This window comes from Phaethon aethereus (genome assembly GCF_964289735.1).
Source record: "Phaethon aethereus genome assembly, chromosome: 2".
NCBI classification, from domain to species: domain Eukaryota; kingdom Metazoa; phylum Chordata; class Aves; order Phaethontiformes; family Phaethontidae; genus Phaethon; species Phaethon aethereus.
Window position 1 is genome coordinate 164,408,266 of NC_138582.1, and position 17,917 is coordinate 164,426,182.

The window sequence follows — 17,917 nt, forward strand, 5'->3', positions numbered from 1 at the left end:
TCCTATCTCCTTCTCAAGGTTTTGTGAATGGATGTGGTTGAAAGACTTGATAGAAGCAAGATGAGAGAGAAGCAATAAGAGATGAGAAAAGCACCAGTGGAAAAATACTTCTAAGGAACTGTACTGCCTCTACTATTTTTTTGTAAAAGTTACTGCTGAGATGTTTTCCTTTAGCTGAGAACTTATTAAATTTTAGGAGTTGTGTTGTCACACCAGACATCCTGTACTAGCTGGATCAAATACTATTTTGCTGTTTTGAGAAGAGCCAGATTGCGGAGTATATAAGAACGGCTCCATTTTTCACATTACGAACTGAAATTGCTAAAGTGAGTCCTGGAAACATATGCACCACAGTTTATTAGTAGGATGTGGGGAAATGATAAAATTATCAATTGGATGGGATCATAGTCATCAGTCCCAGCTTATCGGTCTTTTGGGGTAGGTGCTCTGAGCCTGAAATACAGTGTTTTTCTTACTAGAAATCACTAAAATGCCAACACTACCATTGCCATTACTCCTATTCCTGCTGGTTCGTATAATAAGCTCTGGAAATGTAGGATACAAAAATATCACAAAGATGCCAGGATGTAATTTATAAGTAATTTACCAAGAGTTCTGGGGAATCTAGTGTACACATTTGGGAATGCTAAAAAGAAGTAAAATTCAAGTTTCAGATTTTTCAAAACCAATTCAGAGCCAGCCTGACAGCTTCAGAGATTGAAATCTTTCTTAATGCATAGTGAAAGCAGCATGAAGTAGTATAAAAAAGGGGGATAAAAACAAAAACTCATTACAGTGAAACACTTGGTTATGATTATGGAAAGTAATTGAGCCCAGCTTGGAGTCATAAACTTGCAATTCTTTTATGAGGTGTGAGCTGGACTTGGACCAGATGGAGAAAGTTGTAGTTTGTATTCCCCTTTGAAAACGCAGGCTGCATGCTCTGTTCAACCAGCCTGCAAGTGGTGTTCAGGCAAAACAGGCTTTTTGTTATTGTGCATTGCATCGCTTGTAGTCTCGAGCAGGTTTTTTTAGAGCAAAGATCTCTTTTACATATTTATTTGCGTGTTTTTTTGAACTATTTTCTAAGTTTGCTATTTGTATGAAATATGGTTGCAGTTAAAAGCAGTCTGGTGTTGTGAGACTTGTAAGCATGTCCCAGCACCACTGACAATGATAGAAAATGTTTAATTTTGCCAACATCAGTCTGTAGAAGTGAGAATAGAAATTTAGAAAGATTCCAGTTTAGGCACATTTTTAAGGAGAGCAAGGGAGAGAAACTTGATTCATGTGGAAATGCAAACGTGATTCATGCTTTACCCTTCTAAGGGTGGGTCTGAACTTTACTTCTTTGAGTAGAGGCAAAAACAGAGGGAATTTTGAACCAGGAAATTCTCAGCAATGAGGAAAGGGAAATACATGGCTTTGCTGATTTGCAGTGTGAAGCCAGTTGAAGCGTTAATTGTCACTAACAAGGGGGATACATATTCTTTTAGCCTTCCTGTTTTGTGCTAAATAAGATCTTAAATTTGAAGGAGGAAAGTATTGTTTTTTCCATTTTCACATCAGAATAAAACCTCATAGGACTAACTGGTCCCCGTTGCCTGCCCTGAACTCTGCTGCTGCATTTGTACATCAGGTTAAATCTTCTATTAAAAAGGCAAGTGAGGAAATGGTTCAAAATGGCAGCATTTAAAGTATTTTCACCACGGCACACAATTTATACCTCTGAGAGACGTATGAATCAGTTTGTGTTTCAAAACTCTGACAGCTGGGTCAGACACACCGTGATGGCTGCACTTGGTTTGTGTGATGGCACTTTCCACATTTCCCATCTGGAGACCAAACCTGAACACTCAACCCCCAGTTCTACCTCGTAGAGTAAATCTTCACATTGCATCCAGAGAAAGGAAGATTTTTCTTTCGTTTCTGCTTGAAGAATCATGTTAGATCCCTGGGGTGAAGTACAAAAGGTGCTTTTATCCTGAGAGATGGAGAACTGAAAAGCAAGAAGTGTTGAGAAGAGAGAGCCTGGCCACAGATGGGCCTTTTTTGGGTTGGATTGCAGACGACTCCTGCTATGAGACTTATGTGGGCCTGTGAATTAGTGAAAAAAACAGCAGAAGGAGGTTTATTTTTTCTACTTTGTGTACTCCAGCCTCCTTTTTTCTAAAAAAAAAACAAACAGAGGGTTTAAGGGGATGGAGGGCTGGGATGAGCAGGGGAGGACATTGCTGGGTGGGTTGGGCACACAGGTGGCTGATGGGATGAAGGCACGAATTGCCATAAGGGAGATCTCCAGGAGATGTGGGTCCTTTTTTAGAGCCTTTTTTAGGCTCTGTTTTGGACTGGACACTAGGTCATCACAGTAAAACTGTCAGAGAAACAGATGATTTGAGGCAAGGATAGTGGGGCTGGAGGCAGGTTGGTGAGTAGTCAGCAGAGAGACTGCTCTAAGCTCATGACATGGCTGAGGTCAGGGCTCAGGTATGGTGGTACTAGAGAAGCATTTCACACACATGCACGAGTGTTTGTTTGCTCCTTCCCCCAAATAATTTTATTAAGCTGTCCAATGCTCGGTACCTCTCAGAGCAAGCCTGTGTATGGTTTTTGGAAGGGGATGTGTTAGCCGTATGCAGCTCAAGAAACATAATATGCTATAACTAATTTGGGAGACTTTAAAGTAGCTTGACAAGAGTCCATTTCATGGTTGTTTGGAAGGGATTTGTGTTTTCAATCTCTAGAACATAGGTGGCCCCAAAGGAGCTCTTTGAAGCACAGCTTTTTATTATTAGTTTTATAAGATCCTTCCACTGGAATCATTAAGAAGATGTCATATCTGGTGTAAATGTGGCAGTATCTGTTAGATCATTAGCTGTGGGAAACAAAATGATCATACTCAAAGCCCTTAGTGCTTTTTTTTTTTTAACAAATTACTGGGAAAGTCAGTTGTTAAACAGCAAACAGCCTTGTTTCATTTTCTGGTAACTCTGTGCAGGAACGTTAGGGTCTTGCTGCTTTCCTTAATAAGGGGAAATGAGCCCTCCTGGTGCAGTGGCCCCACTTGAAAAGGTCATCAGCTACTATTTATCCTTGGCCTCTATCAAAAAGGGGGCTGTTTCTGTGCTGAAGCAATACCAATTCTTACCTCATTAAAAAGGGATTTAAATTTTTTGGTTTCTGATGACAAGAAGTCATTCTCAGCAGTCCTTTGGCCACTGAAGAATGAGGAATGCTTTTCTAAGGAGGGGAAACTTGAGGTCCAGATCGCATTGGTGTTTTAGGCAGCATTTCTTGTGTCTTTCACCAGTAAAGACTGGAAAGGGAACTGGATAACAGTATTCAAGTATGTCAAGGGCTGCTCCGGAGCAGAATCTGTTCTCCAGGTACATGGTAAATAAGACAAGAAGTAGTAGGCTTAAATTGCAGCAAGTAAGATTCAGTTTTGCTATGGGGGAGCTGTTTTTAAAATGGGAAGGACTGTGAAGGTCATGGGTCTCATGGAAGTATGTTAAGACCCGGTCCATGACATATGCTTATGGGGAGAGCCAGAGCTTGTCCCACTACGCTGCTGTCTCAGTCACGGTGGCATAAGCAGGGCAGAATGAAGGGAAGGGACAGTGAGGATGAAGCTTGCAGAGGTAAAAGTGGTGGTCATACAAGGCCAAGTGGGGTTTGAAGAGCTTGACACTTCCTACAACCACGTTAAAACAAGTAAAATTACACTGACACTTTCCCCTACTGATCCCTCAACATTTCTCATTACTCCATCTGCTTCTCCTCTGCACTGAGTGAACAGTGAACCTCAAACGAGGGGCTGGAGAAGGGTCTTTCATAAAGCACTGTGCTGACAGGCTGTTTTACGCAAAAGATTGTTATTTGTGAAAAGCACTGGGATCTTCACTTGCAGAGCTGAAACAGGGCCACAAAGATGGGGGTAAAAGAAGGTAGGAGGACAAGTCAGGAGCGGAAAAGTTGGGAAGAGCCTTAAAAGAATCATTGTGGTTCCTCACTTGGATCTCGCTGACAGCCCTGTCTGGAAGGTAATTAAATGTCTTGTTAATAATTTTATTATTTTGGTCACTAAGTGGAAGAACAAAGATGCCCTCTGTACTGTCTTCTTCCATGTTCTCCATAGTAGTAGCTGAGGATGGCAGAGGAACTTGCTGTCATCTCTGCACCTTCACTCGGGGTCTCTGAAGTCCTGGGACATCCTTGCATTGATGCCTTGGTGACAGCCATCTTTCTGAGACACCAGAGCTTGCAAGAAATCTGTGTTGATACAGGTCTTTTCTGCAGTATTCATGGCTATTTTTTCTTTTCCTTTCTAATGGCATTAAGTCCCAGGAGCAATCGTGGGCACAAAGAATAAGGCATGCTTCTTTGAAGAGGAAAAAGGTGATATGAACTTTAATTCCTCCTAGGAATTAGAAAGACTCTCGTTACTCATGTAGAGTTTGGTTTTTGAAAGATCTGAGCCTCAAGTTCCAGTGATGTCCAGAGGAAAAGCTGGTGCTCTGTGACTTTAAAAAAAGCTTTTGATTTAACAGAACATCTACTGTAACCTTAGGAAGGTTGGCTATGTGTGACCATGCCTTGATTCGTGCTTTCACCCCTTTCCAGTTGCTCAAGATCCAGCCCACGCTGATCAACCTTTTCCTAAAATAAACAGGTCTAAATGTACAAACTCAGAGCCTAACATAATACATCCCGTCCGGCTGGGACGAGCAACAGCCCCATGAACAGTTGTCTCATTGAAAAAGACCACGAGGTGGATTTCAATTGTGTTACAAACAGCTGTCCTGGGTGCCTTTTGCTTTGCAGACAGCAAATTTGAATGGAGCCATCTATGCAGAGCATATAGATACGCATAGCACGGGGAAGGCACCTCCCTAGAGAAAGTCCAGCCCATCACTACGGTTTCCAGAAAGTATCAGCCTTCTTTTTATGAATTGGCAGAAGCTCGTTCCCATTAATCCATTAGTCTTTAGTCGCGGAGGGCCGGGCGTTTCGGAGCTCATCGACAGGCAGCTGGACTATGCTGTCGCTGCGAAGACCCAGCACACATGAATCAAAATAGTTGGGTGATGTCATGTCACAGTGTGAGTGTGCCCGGGACGCTCGCTGCCAGGAATTGTCTGTCCAGGGGTGGTTTCCTTTTACAGCCTTTTTAAAGAGTCATCATGCCGAGCTGCACATGACAATTCCCTTCAAGAGGGCTTGTGGCTCCTTTGTGTAGTTAGTATTTTTTAAATGAGGGAGCTTATCGGGCAGTTCCTGACCTTTTCCGCATGAGCTGATCCGCTGGGAAACATTGCTTTGGTCTCCGAGGCTTCTGACGGCTGACGGATAAGAGGTCCGTGGCTGCAAGCTGGGCAGACTTTGAACTTCTCCCTGTGTCCACAGATACTTGCAGGCGAGTTACTGTACGCTGGAATTAAGACTGGAAGCGCCTGGCGTGCGAGGCTTGGCAGCCTGCTGCGGAGAGGCTCTCCACGAAGACCACAACCAAGTGCCTTGGAGCTGAACCGCCAGCGAACTGGATGGTATTTGCAGCCACACAGTCTTTCTGGAGCTTTATTTTCTCACACCTGAGCATTTGGTGTAAGCAACACCTTGCCTTGCCCCTTGTGCTGGTTTTTTCTTCAATCCTGGGAATGACCGACAGCTGCTGCCACACGAGCGCATGTTGCAGCTCATGAAGCGTTTTGGTAGCTTTAGAGGGAGCAAGAAGAGAAAGGAGCAGTGGAAAAGCTCGGAGAGATGCCAGTCCGATCCTCATGGCCTGTTCGGTAGGGACCCTCTGCATTACCCCTCCAAAAAGGAGGGACATTGGTCTTTGGGAGAGGGCAAGGAGTGGGGGATAGCAAATAACGGAGCAACAATCTTGTGCTTCCCAATTTCATTGACTGAATCATGCAGTCTTTGCATGGAGGTTATTTCTATGTTGGTTTGCACCAGAGATGAACATCTGAGCTGACACCTGTAACACGCAACCTTTAGGAAAAGGGTGATGTTACAGGAAGGTTTACAGTAAACACTGTGAAATACATACAAAACGGGCTGTTGACTAATGTTACTTTAATTGAAGAATGGTAACTAAATGCTAAGTTAAGGCTAACACTGTGTATTGAAAGATGAATTTTAAGTAGAGAAAAATTGCATATCAATCAGATAAATAATGCATTTAAAAACATATCTTTCTGATACTGCAGTTGCCATTATAACTGTGTTTGAGTTTCGATTAAAGACCTTTCTCCGTTAATCAAAGGCTTTTCCTGGTCACTGAGTGGCAACTCCAGTACAGGTGCTGAGCTGTGTGTGTCGGTGAGTCTCTGCGTAGCATGTAAGGATCAGCTGGCCAGGAGACAAGGGGTATTCCACAGGATCTGGCTATTTTTCTTAAGAATAGTGAAGGAATAGAATGTTTAATGCATTTCCTATATGGACTGATTGTAGCTGTTTTACAAGTCTGTGGTTGCCCGAAGACCATGAGTGCTGCTGAGAGATTCTGTCCTGTGACTAAGAGGTTTAAAACTGATGTTACACTGAATCAGATGGATTCAGGCACAGATTAGAGAGGCTGATTCGTACAATGGGTAGGCAAGCCTCTTTTTTACTCTATTGGTCAAGAGTTATTGCATTAAATCCAGCAGAATGACAAAGGTATGAGTAGTGATGGAGCATATGGATGGTGCAGAGAGGTACATACAGATTGAATGATGGGGAGTTGCTGTTGATGGATGGGTGACTGCCCAGAAAGCTTGTTTTTCCATTATTTAATGTTTTGCAATTTATTTAGTGGTCAGTTATGTTGTTTTTAAGGTGTCCTTCTTGCAAATGCTTCTCTGTTTACTGATTTGTAGAGTTACGTGTTTTTAAATCTAAGGTACTGTGCCTTGTTCTGCATTCATCTAAACCCAGCCCAGGGTTTCTGCCAGAGTGGTGGTAAGGTCAAGGTGATGTAAATGAGATATGACCGTGGTCTTTGCAGTTTCACAATGTTAGCAAGACGCACAAAGACAGATAACAGAGTTTATGGAAGAAGAGGGGAAAATTTAGATTACAGATTGCCCAGATGTAAAATTTATTCCCAAATTTGTAATTAAAACCCCTAAATTCTCACCTGAGCAGAAACACATGTGTGATGTGTTGATTGCGTGATTAATGGCACTTTGAACCACTAATTCACCCTCTTCTTGTGTTTTTCGTCAATGAGAGGGGAATAGCCAACACCTACAAAAAAAATCCGCTGGTGGAAACACCAAACATAGTGTTGCAAGTCTTCCACAGAGTTTAGCTCTAAACCCTGTCATTAATCTTCCTCCACAGAGAAAATAATTTTTCTGCAACAAGAGTACAGGCTATATGAACTGTAAGGTTTGTCACAGAGTTATAAAGAAAAAGTTGAAAATGTAATGCTAAGAAGTGCCAGAAAATATGCTCCTCCTTATCCTCATTCCCATTAATCCAGCTGTGTAGCCCATTCCAGTGGCACACAACAAGCATTAGGCAGAGTTTTCTGCACAGTATTTACTCTACAGACTTTGCATTCTTGTAGAGCATGACCAGGTCAACTCCCTGCATCGCATTTCCATCATGAAAAGAGAGCTACCCAGACACAAGAGTGGGAAAAGGCAAACTAATGTGTCTGTGTTACTGCCTTCCTTGGATGCACTGCTGCAGGGATTGCCTCTGCTACCCCAAGGGAGCCTGGATTCCTTTCAGGAAACAGGTTAACACTTGCAAATGCCTCCCCCTCCCTGCAAAATGGCCTTAACTATTTGCAGGGAAATGTCAAAACAAAAGCTTTGCATTACTTGCTAGATTCAGTCTGTATCTCATAGCTACTATGCCTTACTAAACACTTTCTGAGCAGCTCTCAAGGGAATCGCTGGTGCTCAGCAGGTTTTATGATCAGTAGTACTGGCATGCAGGAGTGTTGGTAGCAACCAGACTTGGTGGCTCATCAGGTTTGGTCACACACTGGTGCATTCCCTTCAGTTGCCATCTATCATCAGGGATGAGAAATGAATGACCGCAATCCAACACAAGCTTTCCCACCCCGCTCTCCCGGGGGCCACGGCAGCCTCACTATTGCTGAATGAGCTTGGATTGTATTCAGAAAAGGGCTGGAAAAGGAAAGAGGAGGAAAAAATCCCCTGATGCCCCAGAAAAGGGTGCTCTGTCCAGGTGCAACCTGGACTAGCTGAATCTGGAATTTCTGATTTTTCTTGGCCATCTCCGCAAGTGTTCTTAGGAAGAGTCTTCTGGTTGTTGTAAACAGGGTTGGGACAGCGCGGCTTCTTTTCCTCCCGGGGGTAGATACCATCAGGCCACTGCAACTAAAGTTATCAAGTAGTACTTTCTTTCTAAAAGTTACTAGAAATTACTTTCTAGTAATTTCTTCTGTGTAACAACTGAGCTAAACCCCATCCTTCCTCTGCACCGATGAAGAGGTTCACTTCCCGGTAGAGAAGTGGAGGATGGCATTGCCAAGGATGGGCATACCTGTAGTACCCTGGTTTTGGAACCTTATAGTCCAAAGCAGCAAGAGGAGACCTTAGTGTGGCCAAACAGAAGCAGAGAGCACACAGAGGGGGGAAGGAGAAAAGCGTGAATGAGCACCAGGAGCAAACGAGAGCTCCTGGTGGGGTGAAGGCAGCCCTGGGAGAAGAGCTGCCAACAGGGAGACCTCAAAGCTTGAGTTATCCACCAAACTGCAGGGAAGCTGATTTATGCAATATGATTTTGGCAGGGCTGAGGACTGGGATTAACCAAAATTTCTCCAGCCTCTGGATCACTACCGCAGAGTTTCCTCCTTCCTATGGCTGTTGCTGCTTGCCTGTGCAGGGTTGCTGGCAGCTTCCCCGTCTGTAAATAGATAGGCTCTGCGGCATTTCGGAAGGGGACAACTTTTTGGCCCCAGCGAGGCTCATTGCTCTGCCCTTTAAAGGACACCATCTATTCCACGAAGGATTAAATGACACATGCAAAAAGTATAATGTTAAAAGTGTTTCTTCGCTACCCGAGCCATGAGTGCCCACCGAAGGAACCGCTCTGCAGCACAGGCGGCTGCTGTGACCCCCGGTGCTGCTTTGTGCCCAGACATTGAGCCTCACACTGCTCATTTTGGAGGCTTTTAGCCACACGGAAATGCCCCAGGAGCTTCTCCTTGCCCATGCTGCTCCTCTTGGGATTTGTTGCTGTGGATTTTAATCAGCAGGGGCCAAAGCTGAGCCCTGACAAGCTGGGCCCAAGGGGCTCCAAGCAAACCTCAGTGCTACCCCTTGGCCCCAGACCTATCCCACCTCAATAACACTCTCGAGGACAATTTCCCTGCCAGCTGTTGTAATTAGGTGCAAATTAGGACTAAATTAGGAGTGAGCCTGCTGAATGACTCAGACCCCAATATACACACGTGCAAACATGCTTTGGCCCCACCACATACACAAATTGGGCAGGCCTGGTGCGAAGGGTCTTGTCCCATAACTTGCTGTAGCCACGTTGGTGGCACTCAGTGCACATTTCATCCCATGTCCCTGCTGTGGGATGGAGGACTGCTGAGTCTCTAGAACGGATCTGGGAGGTGCCATATTTTAGAGTATCTAAATACTCAACCCAAGGAGAGATGTCTTCCCCTTTTTGTCAAAAATGCACAGGTCTTCTTCCATAGCTTACCATGGTCCTTCCCAAGCACCTGGGAGTTGGGGGTGAGTGTGGGTCATGTGTCAAGCACAGAAATCATACTCTTCATTCCCAACGGCAGAGATGTGGTGACTGCATCAGTGATCACCACGTGGAGTTAACATGCCACATGATGCGACCAGCCTAGACAGAAGCCCATGGGCAAGGACTTACACCAAACCAAAGAGCAGGTGGTTCACAACCTCTTCAAGTACAAATGGAAATCCAGGGGATGCTTCAGCCATCATCGTTTATCGGCACAAGCAGGGTTGTGGATAGTTGCACTGAGAAGAAGGGACGGAAAACGTGGGAGGAGGACGGAGAAGCTATTGCAAAAGGAGACAGGACTTGATCTCCTGCTCCTCAAGCCTGGGGGGCTGCAGCTCATCTGGCACTCTGCCCCAAAGCTGCTTGGGGGAAGACCAGAGCTCAGATATTGATTATTTTTTCATTCTGTTATAAGGCAGTGGGGGAGAAACCACGGCAAAAAAAGTTCTGGAGAAAAAAATGAGAGTGAGGGGGTCGCTGCATGTTCCAGCAGCTGCCGTAAACCAACTGAAAGAGCAAGATCCTGTTGCTTCTGACAAGTGGCTTAAAACCACCAGCATGAGAGACTGGGCATGAGAAACTGAGACCGCTTCAGTTTGTTAATGATTTTCTCTGCTGGTTTTCATGCTCTGTTGAGCTGACAGTGATTTTAGAAAATGTGCAGCCCTGGCTGATCAGTACTGATTAATCTTGTACTGCAGGGAGCTCAGAGACCTGGAAGCTGTGAAATTTGTACAGTTGGTTGTAAGGAAGAGGAAGCCAGTGATGAGCCTGATGAAATATTTGAGAATTTTTATTTTGCCATTTTCTTCTTCTGTATAGTCACTGTGCTGCTGCTTTCTGGTACATCCCAGCTTTGTATGCAGCTTTGAAGCATTCTGAATGGGGGAAAAGGATTGTGCCCATGAAGCAATAAAATCAGGAAGGTATTTTCAAGCAGTTACCAGTAAATTCAGAGAGCAATAAACCCCAGAAAAGCTCCAGTGATGTGGTGGAAAGTGAAACGGAGGTATGTTGAGCAGAGTGCTTTGCCCCAGACTCTTCCCTCGCTCCCTCCCTGGTGCAGAGCCCAGCAGCATCCTTCCTTTGCAGCCCTTTGTGGGCTTAAAGGAGAGGTAGACTCTTTGCCCTCACAATGAGTTGTACAAGAATGTGAATTCTCCAAGTAATTTCTTTTCAAAGAAAGTTATTTTTATCTGAAGGGCAAGTTATACATGTGAAAATACAGTATGTTCTCTTGAGGCACAAGTTTCCAGATTGGTGCTTAAAATGAATCTGCCCACCGATACTTCTTCCTGGTCCGGCTCCCGGCAGGTCTGTGGTTCTCACCGCAAAGTTGGTCAAAAATGCTAATATTACTATAAATGACTGAATTACTCAGCATTGACCTGCTGTTCTCAACAACGTGGTGGGTGAGACCAGCAGGGCCAGCCTCCCTTTTGGCAGGCTATTTTACAAACAGTACAGGTTTTGGACAGGGAGAGCTCCCATCTGGTAGAGTCCATGTAGTTACAGTCCGTGTTGGTTCTTGTGGGTGCATGTATATGTCCCCCAGGCACAGTAGCGGCATAAAGACTTCAGGTTTTTACTGTCTTAAGGATACTTTAATTCTGCTACTATTCAAATGGTGTTATTTGGAACAACAGGAGGAATGTTATTCCTGAAAGACAGAAACTAAAGGCAAATCTTGGGATTGAATCTAGGTAAAGCTGTGAAATGCAAGTATGAGGAGGGGATCACTGAGGTGGGAAAGGAGAAACTGAGACAGAAGGAAGCCAGGCACTGACTGCGAGTGAAAACAGATCCAGATACTGTTTCTGAAAGAAGATGATATTTATGTGTTTATCAGGATTTCCTTTTTCAATCCTCCACTTCTGTTATCTTCAGGTAACAGGTCACTTCTGATAGTGTTCCAGCCTTATATACATATCTCAGTTATCTTTTGATATAATTAACTATCATCTGATTCATTTTTGAGGTGAAAAGAAAATCATGTACACATGGCTTTCATATATGACACCTCAATTTAATGAATGCAGCCTGGAGTGACTTCATGATGGGTGTTGGAGGGTACCTACGTACCAAAAATCACTGGAATTCCTGATTTCCATGCATCTTTTCTCATCCTTATTGCACCAGTTGGGATTAGCGTAGGGATCATTTTTTCACCTGCTTCTTTCACTTGTACTTTTCAAGGGCTCTGACTTTCAGAACAATAGCTGTATAAGAAGCTGTTATCCTAGACTGACTTTCTACTGGATTTGAATGTGCTAAGCTAGACCACAATTTATTTATACTCCCATGCATTTATGTTACAAATCCTGTTGCCAGGCTTTAGAAGCAAATTTCAAGCCCAGATCTGTTTTCACAGCCTAAAATTCCCCTTGACAGTATCATTTAGGTAGGTGGGTACTTTTGTTTAATTAGAAATCAATGTTTTGGACTATTGACTCCTTGCTCAAAGTTTCAGTGAATTGCCCAAGAGTGCAATTTCAAAGATGTTGTTAAGGCAGTTTGTTTGTCAGGTTTATTGGATCAGCAAATCCCAGGAATTACCAGGATTCAGCTGTTTTCTACTTTCACCTTTATTCTTGCCCAACCTGAAAACAGTTCAGGGACTTAAAAGTGCTAGGAGCAGTGGGATTTAACACCTCAAAATTGTTTTAGCCATTTTATTGCCATTACAGAGTCGTAATGAAACGTGAAGGCTTACATCTCAGGAGATGAAGGGCTGCTCTGTGAGATATCATTGTGCGGCTGGCAGGCTTGGCTTAGAGGCTTGAATTCTCCGTGCTTGAAAGGTCACACAGCCATACTTGGTTTAAGGACGGAGCCCAGCGCTGCATCGCATGCTTGCACTGAAGAGTTCCCATCCTGTCCTTTTTTTGCTCCTCCTTTGATAAAGTTGGGGTACCATAGCTGGAGGAGGCATGATAGGATTAGCTGAAATTAATTAAAAGCATCCTGTTGTTTCATCAGAGTTTTTTCCAGGCATCAGAAAACAGCTGCTTCCCAGTACTGTGTTCTCTGTGGGGTAACAAGGACCCTTTTGACATCCTTGGAGCTACAGACATTGGATTGTTTTAACAGATCCTGCCCATCTGGCCCTGTGGTTTTATTTCAGTCAGGGCAAGAATTGCGATAGGGTACGCAGGATTCCTGTGACAATCCTGCCCTTCCTGGCGGGCGATACTCCTGGAGAGGAACAGGTGATTTGTGACATCTCCGCTGCTTGTATATAGTATAATTAGAGATAATAAACAAGAATAGGGCAAGAAATCAATTTAAGAAATGTGGCTGAGGGAGAAATGAGATGGAAAATCAACCAGAGACATGAGGGAGACGAAAAGTTTGCAACGGAAAGGTTCTTGCTGCACTAGTGGCAACAAAAGTTGGGTGGGTGTTGAGAGGTGAGGACGGTACCAGCCTCCTTGAGAGAAGGACTGAGTCAAAAGGATGAGAAGCTGGAAAAATGTTAACATTTCCCAAGGGACATACCTGAATTTAGGGATGGTCAACACGCAGGGATCAGTATGGGGACTGATAATGCTCATTAGTGACATGGATGGTGGGTGAGATGAGCCCGTGCAGCAGTACACACTGGGCACTGATGACTGACTCCCAGTGAGAAGAACTTGGGACTTGTGGTGGATATCATCTGGAAAATGGTCCAAAAATGTGCAATTCAACAAGGTGAACTACATCTTGGGCTACATTAGGAGGAACAGAGCAATCCGGTCAAGGGAGGTTATTATACCCGTCCACCTGGTGCTGGTGGGGCTGCACCTGGAATAGAGTGTCCTATTTCTCATTCCTCCACCAGAAAAATGCTGGGGACATGGAGAGACTTCCCTAGAGATGTTCTGGGACCTAGAGCCGATGTTCTGGGATCTATAAGAGAGGCTGAGGAAGCAGGACTTTTGTCCAGCACAGAGAAGGCTAAGGGGCAATCTAATAGCAGCCTGCAACTACCTAAAGGGCCGTTTCAAAGGCAATAGAGCCAAACTCTTCTCAGTGGTGGCAGATGGTAAAAGAAGGAACAAAAGATAAGAGTTTGTGGCTGAGAAGGGTTGGACTGGATGTTAGCAAAAACTCCCTCAAGAGGGTGGTGCAGCGCTGGCACAAGTAATATAGAGAGGTTGTGGCCTCGCCATCCTTGGAGATTTTTAAGACTCAGCTAGCAAGAGCCATGGCTGACCTGGTCTTGGTTGATACCAGACCTGCTTTGAGTAGGAGCTTGGAGAAGCACCCCCCAGACGCTCTTTCCAACCAACATTTCTGTGATGCTCAGCTGTTCAGTTGCAAGGAAAGCTGAAGTTGCAAATATCCTGACCGTGCATCTTTTCCCACCCAATTCTCAACATTCGCATACTACTGCTCTCGTTTTGATAATTTTTCCAGAACAGCGTTGACTTCTCAGGTAGAGGCAGCTGGGGCTGATTTGTACCAGCAGACCAGCAGAGACCACTGCAAAGCCCAAGACCAACACGGACTCATTCCTTGGGCCAACAAAGACAGCAAGATGTGCACTTCCTACAACAGACACCCAGCCTACCTTCTAGCCATTTCGTAAACGTTAAGCGTGAGCCTGAGAGTCCTGGGCAGTTATTAATGCCCGTCTTGAGCTAAGCAGTGTCCAGGCACTCCTGGCCGCTGCCCCACTGCGGGTAGTGTTCATTTATCAGCCGGAGGAATTGCAGTGAGACTCGGTTTGTATCAGCTATCTGTCACTATAGCAACTCCTCACTTAACCAGTCCCTGCACTAAAAATAGATCACCTTGATCTCAAGGAAAGAAAACCAAAGGAAACCAAAAGGGGCAGTGATAGCAAAAGCTGTAGAGTCAGCTATTGACTGAAGGCTGGAGCATTTGAGACCTCTTATAAATAATCTGTCATGTCAAACAAATATTTTAGGGGAAACTATTTAATCCAGAAACCCCACTGTGCCAGTGGCTTTGACGCTTTAGCATGGGGCATGCATTAGTTTTTATCAGAGGGATGTTTCTGCAGCTATCACCCAGCGTGCAGGGGATGCTGAAAACCATGTGGGATGTTGCCTAGATTGGTTAAGATGTGTAAGGATCTTACCTTCCGAGTAACCAGATCTGCAACTCTGTCATTAGACCCGATAGCCCTCTATGCTCTTGTATGTAAATTATCAAAATCTCTACTCATTAATGAAATTGGTACTGGTATCTGCAGAAATCTATGAGGGACCCAAACCTGAAGAAAGCTGAATGCTGTTAGCGAAGTCGCTGCTATCGCACGTTGAAGTTAAGGGGAGCTGAGTGTTTTGGCACCTGATAGGGACAAGGTCCTCTGTTAAGGGAAGTGCAAATGATACTTTATCTTATTTTTCCTCCAAATCCAGCTAGAGCTTACATCTGAAGGAAATGGAATAAATCCTTGTGAAGGTAGGACAGTAGGTGTGAAGGCAAAATAGCAATGAGATTAAAAACGTGTTAAAGGGCTACAGAATTAACTGAAAATGCCTTTGATGGGAAAAGAACCGAATTTGCATGAAGATAGCTCATATATCACAGGCAGTGTGTGTGATGCTCAGGGAAGAGTTAAATTAGCTTCCAGAGGCGGCTGGAATTAGCATCATGTTTTCAGCATTATCAGTCAGCAAGAGTTTGCTCTTGATAAAAGGCCAGATTATTTTAATGACCTTTTTGGGCTGACAATTTGCAGACATAGCTGATATTGAAATGTGTAAGCACTCAGCTGCCCCTGCCCTGTATATTCTGATTCTTATTTCTATTTGGTATTATGAATTGTGGTTTTAGATTTAGTTCATCTTCCTAGAACTAAGATAAGCAGCTTTCGATAGTGACAGGCATCATTTCGGGAGAATGCCTGTGCAGAGGGGGAGGGTGAGAGATACTGCTGACCCCCAACTCCCACCATTCTTTTCAAGCTTAAAGCATATTATTACAAGGCAAAAAAAAATTAGAATTAATTCTTATTACATTTTTTTACCTCACTTGAGATCCACTGCTTTTACACCATCTGGGGATCTGACCCATATTCTTCACCTCTTCACTGGGTGCTCTTTTTAATCAGCTTTGGAGCTGTGAAGGAACTGCACTGCAAAGTAATTAGAAATCCCAAACAGCAGGCATGGAGGTGTAAAAACAGAAATGTAGTTCTCTTAAACAGAAAATAGTCATTCACTGAAAAGGTTCAGTGATGCAAAGCCCCTAAGTCTTCCCCAGACATGGCTCTGGCCCTCTGTCACTGTGTTTTGGGGAGCAAGAGCTTCACCAACATGCATGTTTGGCTGACTGTCGCTAAGACACAGCCATTAATGAGAAGGAGATGAGAGCAAATGAACCTTGGTCACTGTACATGCTCATTCAAAGACTTGTGTATTCATAGTCAGCCGAGTCTCCTGGAGATGTTGGTTACCATTACTAGGGGTGATAGCACTATATACACCACAGTGCAAAAATTCCCCCAAAGTGCAGGAGTTACTGCCAGCAAATGCTTTGTTTAATGCTTTTACTCCCAGCTTCAGCCTGGGAGCAGATTTGGCATGGGTACAAAATTTGCTGTAGGAATGAGCATGGTTCCCGATACTGGTATTCTCCCCATATGATATTATCATGACAGTAAACTGATTTTTACCTCACTTAGCTGGCAAGATGGTTAGAAATGCTGCTTCTGTCTCTAAAGAGACTGCTGCTTCCACTGAGCTGCAATAAAAATCTCCTCCTTACCCCAGAGAAGGTGACAACTTTCTATTGCTGTCAGATTTTGGTTTATGTCCTTCCTTCCTAAAAGGATACCAGAGTTTTCCTTTCTATCAACCAGGTCCTTCTCTAAAACTTTATGGAGATCCTTCCTGGCAGCGGTAATAGGAAAACTGGAGACTATGTAAGTCTATTTCAACTTAAAACTGAAGGCTTGTAAAACAAGGGTCTTATTGTAATTCATTACAGATTTTTTCCCAAAATAAACACCAGTCTGATACAGAGCACAAAACAAAGCAGCAAGTTCCCTACAAGAAATCTCAAGAGCATAAACTAACCTTGAGACATAGGAGACTAATACAGAAAAATTGTAATACTCAAGGCTGACGAAACTAATCCTAACCGAGGAGACTCGTAGAGCAATTATTATGTTATGGGAGTGAGGTGCCAGCTGAAATGAAAGCCTACTACAAAAACCGTAAGTGAGCAGCAGTCTTTAAAATTTAATTATTTAATGTCTGGGAGATCGAGAGATGCTGCTTCTCTGCTGGAGGGAGCTGGTGACTGGTCAGGACCTGGAATGATATGCTTGGTGCTTGTTCTCAGCTGAAAATTAGAGCTATGAGGCTACATGGAGGGGAAAGTCAGCTTAAACTAGAAAAGAATTAGACTGAAGAATCATAATAGCGGAATTCTTTTTCTTTGTGCAGAGATGGGGAATAGCATGAGTCCCACAGGAGCTGAACAGCTGCCAAGGTAGCTTCACAGCACTGTCTCAGCCCTGAGTGACCACATAGACATGAGTGTGCAGTCCCTGCTGCGCAAAATAACTCTACAGAAGCCAACTTTAAATGAGCTAATAGCTAATTTAAAGGAGAATAGTAGCTTCCTAACTGCCCTCTGACGGAGTTTGTAATTTACCTTGCTTCCCAGGCAAGTGGTTCAGCTATGCTGACACGGCTTATCCAAGTGTTGTGTGTAAAGGTGACTTAGATATGTCTTTTCTGCATTGCAGGCAGTGCAGTTCCAGCTTGCTTTTCCCTTCCCACCTGATAGGAGTCAGGAATCGACCAGGTTTGATCCTGTCACTGGTGTTGCAACACCTCGTAACCATAAACAGGCCACGTAGGTTTGGACTTGACTCTTCATGCTTCTGAAAACAGCCTGAGCCCCCCATGTTCTAGGTTCCAAAATAAACACAAAAAAAATGAGGAATTGACCTCAAAAGGCATAAATACTTGACAACAGTTTGTGCTTCTGAAAGTCAAATTTAATGCCTGATGTCTTTTTACATCTTGTTTTAAGGCTTGTCACAGACCCTTGACTATTTGGACCTGAGCACCAGCACATACTGACACATTTAGGTGGCTGAGAGGTTTTGGTTACTAAGATGGGTAACTCCTTGTCATTGTATAATTCACTCAGTTGTAGAACTTGGAGTATCTTTAAAAGATGGGCACCATTATTATCATTTTACAAATGGCAA

At 44.0% G+C, this 17,917-nt stretch overlaps 1 protein-coding gene across 3 annotated transcripts in view; it reads left to right on the forward strand.

Annotated features, from left to right (window-relative positions):
- PRKAG2 (protein kinase AMP-activated non-catalytic subunit gamma 2) overlaps window positions 1-17,917 on the forward strand; it is a gene marked incomplete at its 5' end in the record, with an annotated part of 237,177 nt that overhangs the window by 111,086 nt on the left and 108,174 nt on the right. The window contains one exon of one of the 3 annotated variants that reach the window (XM_081996737.1): window positions 5,687-5,792. The exons of the other annotated variants lie outside the window; for them this stretch is intronic. Within the exon in view, the coding sequence (XP_081852863.1) occupies window positions 5,687-5,792 (106 nt within the window). Of the gene's footprint in view, window positions 1-5,686; window positions 5,793-17,917 lie in introns of those variants that run through there. 3 annotated transcript variants of the gene reach the window in all.